This window comes from Capsicum annuum, chromosome 9 (assembly GCF_002878395.1).
Source record: "Capsicum annuum cultivar UCD-10X-F1 chromosome 9, UCD10Xv1.1, whole genome shotgun sequence".
Classification (NCBI taxonomy): Eukaryota; Viridiplantae; Streptophyta; class Magnoliopsida; order Solanales; family Solanaceae; genus Capsicum; species Capsicum annuum.
In genome coordinates this window covers 215,388,167-215,396,855 of record NC_061119.1, presented here as the reverse complement: position 1 = coordinate 215,396,855, position 8,689 = coordinate 215,388,167, and the positions used below count along the sequence as shown (strand labels likewise).

The 8,689-nt window shown below is 35.8% G+C and overlaps 1 protein-coding gene across 3 annotated transcripts; it reads left to right on the top strand.

Moving 5' to 3' along the window:
* The first annotated feature begins 841 nt into the window (after nucleotides 1-841).
* Nucleotides 842-6,920, top strand: LOC107840988 (putative F-box/LRR-repeat protein At5g02930). Of its 3 annotated transcripts, none has more exons than XR_007044637.1 (4): nucleotides 842-1,233; nucleotides 1,414-1,508; nucleotides 6,248-6,438; nucleotides 6,541-6,920. XR_007044637.1 is itself a non-coding variant. In XM_016684971.2 (4 exons), exon 3 carries the CDS (start codon nucleotides 4,886-4,888, stop codon nucleotides 6,434-6,436), a length of 1,551 nt encoding a protein of 516 aa, XP_016540457.2. In that variant the 5' UTR covers nucleotides 842-1,233; nucleotides 1,414-1,508; nucleotides 4,864-4,885; the 3' UTR covers nucleotides 6,437-6,438; nucleotides 6,541-6,920. The 3 variants fall into 3 exon arrangements, 2 of the variants coding, with proteins under 2 accessions (XP_016540457.2, XP_016540458.2); XM_016684971.2 differs by having other exon boundaries at nucleotides 4,864-6,438; XM_016684972.2 differs by having other exon boundaries at nucleotides 4,864-6,465.
* The last annotated feature ends 1,769 nt before the right edge of the window (nucleotides 6,921-8,689 follow it).

Here is an 8,689-nt window from a genome sequence, read left to right as displayed (position 1 = left end):
AAATATTTAAGTAACAAATTATATAATCTCGTATAACTGAACACGATAGTATATAATCGCTATTTAAAATGACAAAATCACGTACGAAAAATATTTTAAGTTTTTTTTTTTCATTTGGATGAAATAATTATTTTGGTTTACTAAAAACAGAAGAAACTTAGGATTAAATTTAGTCGTGGAGGGCAAAAATTAGGTGTCAACACTATGACCTTTAACTTTGCCAGTGTACAAATAAGCCCTTTAACTATGCAAAAGTTGAACAAAAAAACCCTTCAATTCTAACTCCGACACGTGTGATTTTGAGTGCATACACGCATTTTGCCACGTAGAATTGAAGTATTTATTTGTTCAGATTTTATATAATTAAAGGGTCTACTTGTGCACTCTCTCTTTTTCTCGTTCATTCAATTTATTTTTATTTTATATTTCATAACACAAGCCTTTTATTTAGTAATCCATTCATTTTCTTAAAACTAAGCCCTTTTAGCTACTAAAAGTTATTACTCTAAAATTTGCCTTTTTGGAATTACTAAAGACTATGATAAAATTATAAATATTAAGTGTGTTGAATTTGAGCCTTGAACGTAACAAATTTTTTAAAAAAGGCGTTAGTATTCGTTTGTGGATATCAACAGCGTGAATCGAAATGCAGATTTCAAATCCCGAACATTAAAAAGAGAAGAATTAGAAACGACTGATTGTTATGAAAGTTGAATCTCTAAAGAGTATGATGGAATGGTTAACGGTTATTAACATTAAGTGTTTCGAATTTGAGCATTGAACATAACCGTTATTTAAAAAAAGGCGCAAGTTTTAGTTGCAGTGGATTTCTATAGCGCGAACAATAAATTCAAGCACCGAACACAACTAATAATGATAAACGTTAATAAGCCCCTTGAATGTAACGATTTTTTTAAAAAAAGTGTCAATATCTATTCGCTTAAGTGTGTTTCTGTAGAGCGAATATAGATTAATCAGAACACCGAACATATCCATATAGTCAAAAAAGGAAAAAAAATTAAACCCCCCCACCCATTTTCACCCTAGCCACAAAGTATTTATATTCCCTTTGGCTGTTGAGCTTCAGTTCCAACTCTTTGATATTTTTTTGATGGCTAATTCTATCATTCTTCTTGTAGAAAAATGGTCATGTTTGTTTTCAAGAATTCATGAGTTGAGTTCTTTTAGAGATGATCCAATTGTTTGTTTGGCTCATAAAACTTGAATTTGAAGGTAAAGATTGTGCATTACATGATCAAAGTTAAACTCTTCTATTGCTTTTAGAGATGTTCAATTGTTGCTTTGGTTGTTGGATAATCATGAATTTGAATCTAATGATTGTGTTTGATTCGATCGAAATTCAGTTTCTTTCTTGCTTTTAGTAACTTTTATGCCCATTTTAACTTGATGCAGATTCATATATACAGTGGACAAGTCTGAATGTCGGACAGAAGTTAGTGTGTCGAGTTGAGGAGAAATTCAAAGCAAACTATCAAGAGCATCCACAAGTGAGTAGTTGCCGAATATTCCAATATTCCATAAGTTTGAGTTTTTTCTCATTTCTTTTGATAACTATCACATTCACAGCTTGAAGTTTTCAAGAAATTTCATGAGCATAGAGTACCAATCACTATCTACTAGAAACAAGTTTTGTAGCAAAAATGAAGCTTTCATAAGTTTTGAGTGTTGGGGATTTATCACCACGCTCATATATGAAGCTTGTTAAATTAGGAGTATTTACCTCTAACATTAATCAAATATAAGCACCTCAATGTTGCAGTATACGCGAGTCGGTCTCTTGAAATCTTGATTGTTTGCTATTTAAAGCAAGCAGATAAGTACACACGTTCAAGGTTGGGTTGATTGAAAAGAAGGTGCCATCCATCTGTGACATTCACATTAACTAGGTGCAATTTTTTCAAGGCATTGCAAGAAGTTATTTTATTAACTTTTAGTTCCCAGTGACGCCTATTAATACAAGGATCTTCAACATTCAGTGCTACAATGTCAATCATCTGATTTCAGGAAGGCAAATTAGCCAAATCATCTTCAGTTTCTGCAATTTGCAAACTGGCTAGTCTGCGACAACATAACCTTAAATTCTCTAAACCAATGCAGCTTGCACATAAAGGTTGAATGTGTTGCTCATCCAAATATGTATCAGTGAGTCTTAACTTTCGCAAAGATGAAAACTTTATACCATGATCAGGAGGTAATTCAAGCTTAAATCCGCGTAAGTTAAGAATGTTTAATCCCTTAGCAACAAAGAGTTCTTCGGGCAAGCTATCGAAACTGCTATCTGATCCACCTTTTTTTAAAATCAACTCCTTGATATTACTTGTGACCAGGATTTTTAATCCAATGATGAACATAAGATGGTATTTTTAGCCAAACTTTTGTACAGAAATCTTGTGCTTCTTCCGATTGGCTAGAGTTTGATTAACAATATGCACAAACTCTTGTATGTTTTCTGAAAGTATCCAGTGTCCGCGCACTTCAAAATAGAAGAATTTATCGCGAAAGTTTAAGTAGGGAGGAAACTCCAAGCAGCATACCATGTCTTGGACAAAGTACTAATTTGTCCAGCATCTTTAGCAAGGAGTAAACCCGTAAAGTGATGCAAAATTGGCTCCGGTAATTTGGACATTTGATCCTCCGCTTCATCAACTCTTTTCTCTTTCATCACTCTCAAAGATGTTCTATGCCTGTTTTCCCAAAAACCAAGCACTAAAATGAAAAAAAGTTACGGAAAGAAAAGTTTACTTGTAGAAGAATTGCACAAAGCAGAATACTTTCCTTCATATGTTAAAATATTGCTAAAGATCACATACATGAATCAGAACAGTAATTTCGAACGATAGAAAAGTTAATGTGGAGGCTTTTCTAAAAAATAAGGCATGGTTCTTTCAATGCCATGTCCGAGGAAAGCAGATCAAACAGTACTGGTTGGGTAGATATAGGTAGTGAATTCTAACCTTTGAATGAATCCTATCAACAGGAAGGTATATTATCCACACCTTCCAAAATTGGTCAAGTTAAGAGAAAGCGATTCACTCTTTCTATTCCCGATAGGGACTCAATTTTGAACTGGAATTATCCACACCAGAGAACGATGGCCAGCTGACGGTATGGATAAAACAAAGGAAAAAGTTTTCTTCGCAAACTAAAACATCTTAGTAACTAAAGGAAGGGAACTCAACCGAGATCTTGTTAGTAGCAGCGAGCGAGAGCGGCTTAGGGATTTGAAGAAAGACAAGACCTAAAAGCACAGTCTTCTTCTTTTCAATTTCTATTGGCTATTTGAACATCAATATATCAATTACCTGTTGAAGACCAAAGTATTTGATTCAATTGGATTCTTCTACTTTGTTGATGTTTTTGTTAATCTTCCCATGTTTCTATTTTTTATCTCACAAAATGTGAAATGCCTCAAGTATTTATAGACATCTAAGGTGGCTAAGTGGGTTGTCCGTCCCATTAAGGAATCGGGACGTGTTAGCCCATTTATGCCCATGGGGTCAACTTTAAGGTTGGGGCCGGGGCGGGGTAATCCTTATGGAGATGCACAACAAAGTTGCACAATTGTGTAGACTAATTACAACTATTAGGAAGATTCATTTAATATCACATGAGTAAGTTTTGCTCGCTGTCGCCTGTCAGTGTGCATAGTAATGTTGAGAACAATATCCGTATAATGAAACTTTTTTAACTGGCCAACGATACATCCCATGTCCTAATCACGCATAAGACATTCTGAAGAAGAAAGGATGACATTCTGACCTTCGACAAGCATTAAGCACAAGAACTTGGTTTAGAAAGTGACAACAACGTGTATAAAAGCCGGAATAGGAGTAGATGAAGGAGTTGGTTCTTTACCTAACACTCTCGGCCACCCAACCAGACCGACTATATTCTCTATATATGCAATATCTTGAAAGGCAAAAAAAAGATCTACCTTGGCAACAAACACGTCATTGACTGATAATTTACCACATTATAAATAGTAGATACTGAATCCTCTTGGTTTTGTGTGTCTACTTCATTATAATCTATTTTATTATTAAAAGTGAACTCAACTTGATAGTGTAAAAAGATCTATACACACTGGCAGGCGACAACGAGCAAACCTTACTCATGTGATATTAAATGAATTCCTAATAGTGGTTATTAGGCTATATGATTGTGCAATTTTGTGGTGCTTCTCCATAAGAATTACCCCGCCCCGGCCCCAACCTTAAAGTTGACCTCCCATGGGCCTAATGGGCTAAGACGTCCCGATTCCTTAATGGGACGGACAACCCACTAAGCCGCCTTAGATGTCTATAAATACTTGAGGCATTTCACAATTTGTGAGATGAAAAATGGTAACTTGGGAAGCCAAAAAACACATCAACAAAGGAGAAGAATTCAATAGAATCAAATACTTTGGTCTTCAGCAGGTAATTGATTTTTTGATTTTCAAATAGCCAGTTGAAATTGAAAAGAAGAAGATTGTGCTTTTAAGTTCATTCAATGCTAGGTATTTTAAAGCTGAGAAAATAATCCTCCTTGCTCATCCTAGATCTTATCTTTCTTAAAATCCATAATCTGCTCTCACTCGCTGTTACTAACAGGATCTCGGTTGATTTCCTTTCCTTTAGTTACTAAAGTGTTTTAGTTTGCGAAGAACCATGCCTTCTTTCTTAGAAAAGCCTCATCATCAACTTTCTATTGTTCAAAATTACTATTCTGATTCATGTATGTGATATTTAGCTATATTTTAGCAAATTAAGGAAAGAATTCGGCTTTGTGCAATTCTTCCGTGAGTTAAAGTTTTCTTTCCATAACTTTTTTCATTTTAGTGTTTGGTTTGTCGAAAAACAGGCATAGAAAATCTTTGAGAGTGATGAAAGAGCAAAGAGTTGATGAAACGGAGGATCAAATATCCAAATTACCGGACCCAATTTCGCATCATTTTATGGGTCTACTCCTTGCGAAAGATGCTGCACAAATAAGTACTTTGTCCAAGACATTGTATGCTGCTTGGAGTTCCCTCCCCTACTTAAACTTTGGCGATAGATTCTTCTATCGTGAAGTGCATGGCCGCTGGATACTTTCAGAAAAAATACAAGAGCTTGTGCATATTGTTGATCAAACTCTAGCCAATCGGAAGAAGCACAAAATTTCTGTCCAAAAGTTCTGGCTAAAAGTACCATCCAGTTACCGGATGAGCTCATCTTATGTTCGTAATTGGATTAAAATCCTGGTGACAAGTAATATCAAGGAGTTGATTTTAAAAGTAGGTGAGTCAGATAGTAGTTTCGATAGCTTGCCTGAAGAACTCTTTGTTGTTGAGGGATTAAATGTTCTTAATTTACGCGGATTTAAGCTTGGATTGCCTCCTGATCATGGTATAAAGTTTTCATCTTTGAGAAAGTTAAGACTCACTGATACATATTTGGATGAGCAACTCATTCAAGCTTTATGTGCAAGCTGCGTTTGTTTAGAGAAGTTAAGGTTATCCTGTTGTCGCGGACTAGCCAGCTTACGAATTGCGGCAAGTTTGCAAAAACTGAAGACGGTTTGGCTACGTTGTCTTCCTGAACTCCAGATAGTTGATATTGCCGCACCAAATGTTGAAAATCTCTACATTGAAAGTCAACTATGGAATCTACAAGTAGTTAAAATAACTTGTTGCAAATCCTTGCAAACTTTATACATCGTTGATGTGGATGTCACTGACGGATGGCTAGAAGATCTTCTTGTCAATCAACCCAATCTTGAGTGCTTGTCCTTATCAGGTTGTTTAAAGTTGCAGAAAATCAAGATCTCAAGTGACCGGCTGAAGTATCTTGCATTATCGTGGTGCTTAGAATTGATTAATGTTGTACTGGAAACTCCTACTTTAACACGCTTCAGATATAAGTGTGATGAAAATTTGCCAACCCTCAAGCTTATGAAATCTTCGGTTTTTCTAGTACTTAAACTCGAATTCTCCCTGACAAATATACTTGATAGTCATTGGTATTCTATGCTCATGAAATTTCTCGGAAACTTCAAGCAGTCAAAGGCTATTAAGTTAGATTGCTGCGACAGGGATGGGATAGTGATACCAAAAGACACGAGAGAAAACATGGTTCCTCCACTCTATGTTGCTAATGCTACCTGGTACATTAAATTTAATACTTTCGGGGATTGCTCACTCGTGGACATTCTTGATAGTTTGCTTTGGATTTCTCCTCAACTCGACACCCTGATTCTTGTTCAGGAGTCGAACTTAAATACTACCTTGAAGTTTATAGATGAAGATGCATCAGCTGAAGGTGAGAAATTTCTTTGGAGACATAAGTTAAAGAAAGTAAGAATGGCAAACTTTACATGTATGGAGCAACAAGAGTTGAGAAATTATCTTTTCACAAATGAAGATTATATCGGAGAAGAGGCGTCCATTGTCTAACAGTTAAGACAGAAGTTTCTAAAACTTTGGTACAGGTTCTAAACTTCTTTCTTTTTCTTAGAGTAATTACTTATGGTGATGTACTGTGTTTCATGATGATTCAGGTTCTCTAAACTCATGGAGTGGGATTGTGATTACTGTAGAAGAAAAGAGTTGCATTTACTCGTAGACAATGATGAAGAGGCAATAGCAGATGTCAAGAAGTTGTTGATGGTTTCATTGATATTTGGTGCATTCAAGGAAGTCTAGGATGAAGAAAGTCATGCTAATGTTTGAGATTCTATTGAAGTCTCAATACATCCCAACTCTTTTCGCTTTATCTTTTTTGTGTGGTTGAACCATGTTTGTCACTTATTCTTTTTGTCATGCTATGTTGCTCGGGATCACCTAGATGTTGCCCCACCCGTATCTGATCCTGCAGCAGTGCACTATATTTGGATGGTCCATGCTACATAGTATGTTCTCCGCATTATGTTTCTTAAAATGTGGCGAAAAAGTGAATTCTATAATTTCTATGCTTTATGAACCTCATAAGTATATGCTTAACGGTTAACACTTTCTTTATTATCAATGAACTAGGAAGATTTGCAATATTCAAAATCATACTAAATCTGATAGTAAACAGACAATTTGTGATTAATAATGCTTCACTCATCACCTTCAGTGTGTGTATTAAGTGGATTAATTTTCGCTATAATGGTGGTGTCGCGGTCAGCTTGTATGCAACTCGACTAGCCGCCTAAATTAAGTCATTCTATTCATGATCAACGGACGAATAAGATGAGATTATACGCTCGATAAATACTAGGGTAAAATTTGGTTAAAAAGACATCCAAAGTGCATACATACATGTACTCTACTTCTAATGTTCTCTTTTTCCATGTAGAAAAAGATGCAACAAACAAAATCAAAATGCTACTTAATTTTCATTCCTAAGAATCTATGAAAGCACTCAGACTTTCCCTCCATTCTTCAATTCAATTCCATTCTCCTCTGGTGAGCAATATCTTTTCCAATACCAATGGTTTTCCCATAGCAAATAAATCTCTTCAATCGGAACTTGCTTTGTCTCCAGCAAGAGCAAGTATATGAAGCAACTCATGATGAATATAAATCCATCAAATACCAAAAATACGCCGTATTTGAGGTGACATAGTGAAACTAAGAAGCATTGTGCGATGAGCGCTGTGAAAATCATGTTGACACAAACAACTACACTTTGTCCTGCTGATCTTGTTTCTAGAGGGAAAAGTTCACTTGGAACTAGCCAACCTAAAGGACCCCATGATCTTCCATATGCTAAAACAAATATGCATATTATGATTACTAGGAATATGCCAATTCCTTTTGGGAGTACTACACCTTGTCCAAACTTCAATGCTAGAGTGATGGCAACTCTACTTGTTTCATCAAAATTGCAAGTTAACCATAATGAAAATTAAGTGAAGGAGACTTTAAATTTATAGTAACGTTGATTGGGATGAACGGATAGAAAATAGGAGATCAACTTCAGGATGAGAAAAGAATGACGAGGAAAGAACTTGGCGGAGTCAACATTATGACTCGTAGGCGTTTGGACACATTAGATTTTAGTTGAAAAAGAATATGGAATGTAGAAGATTTAGGCTCGAACTTCACTTGGAAAAAGGTTAATGTTATGTCACTTGAAACACATATCAAACAAGTTTTTCAATATTGCAGCAGTACGACAACAACAGCCCAATGTGGCCCGATAAGTGGAGTCTGGGAGTGCAGTGTGTACGCTGACCTTACCCCTACAAGGTAGAGAGGTTGTTTCCTATAGTTCCTCGGCTAAAGTTCAATATTTGCGAATTCTGAACTTTTATAGACTAACAACAGTACATTTTCATATTACTGATCTCCCTTGTTACGAACATTTATCATTTAAATGAAATTAAGCCGTCAGTGCATAGAACTTAAAACAGGAAATTACCATGATGATTATCATTTCAGCACCATCTTCCAAGAAAAAAGATCTTCTACCAAACGCAGCCACAACAAGCACGCCACCAGTGATAGCAGATGAATACAAAGCTGCACTAGAGCCAAAACCTAAACTCTGGAAAACAACAGGTGAATAAAATAGAATAGAGTTAATGCCAGTGAGTTGTTGAAATGCTGGAATTGCTATAGCTCCAATCACTAATTGTGGTCTATTTTTTCTCCGAGAGTAAATTTCTGAATGGATGTTTTATCGCTCTGGCCGCGTTGCTTGCATCAATTAGATCAGCA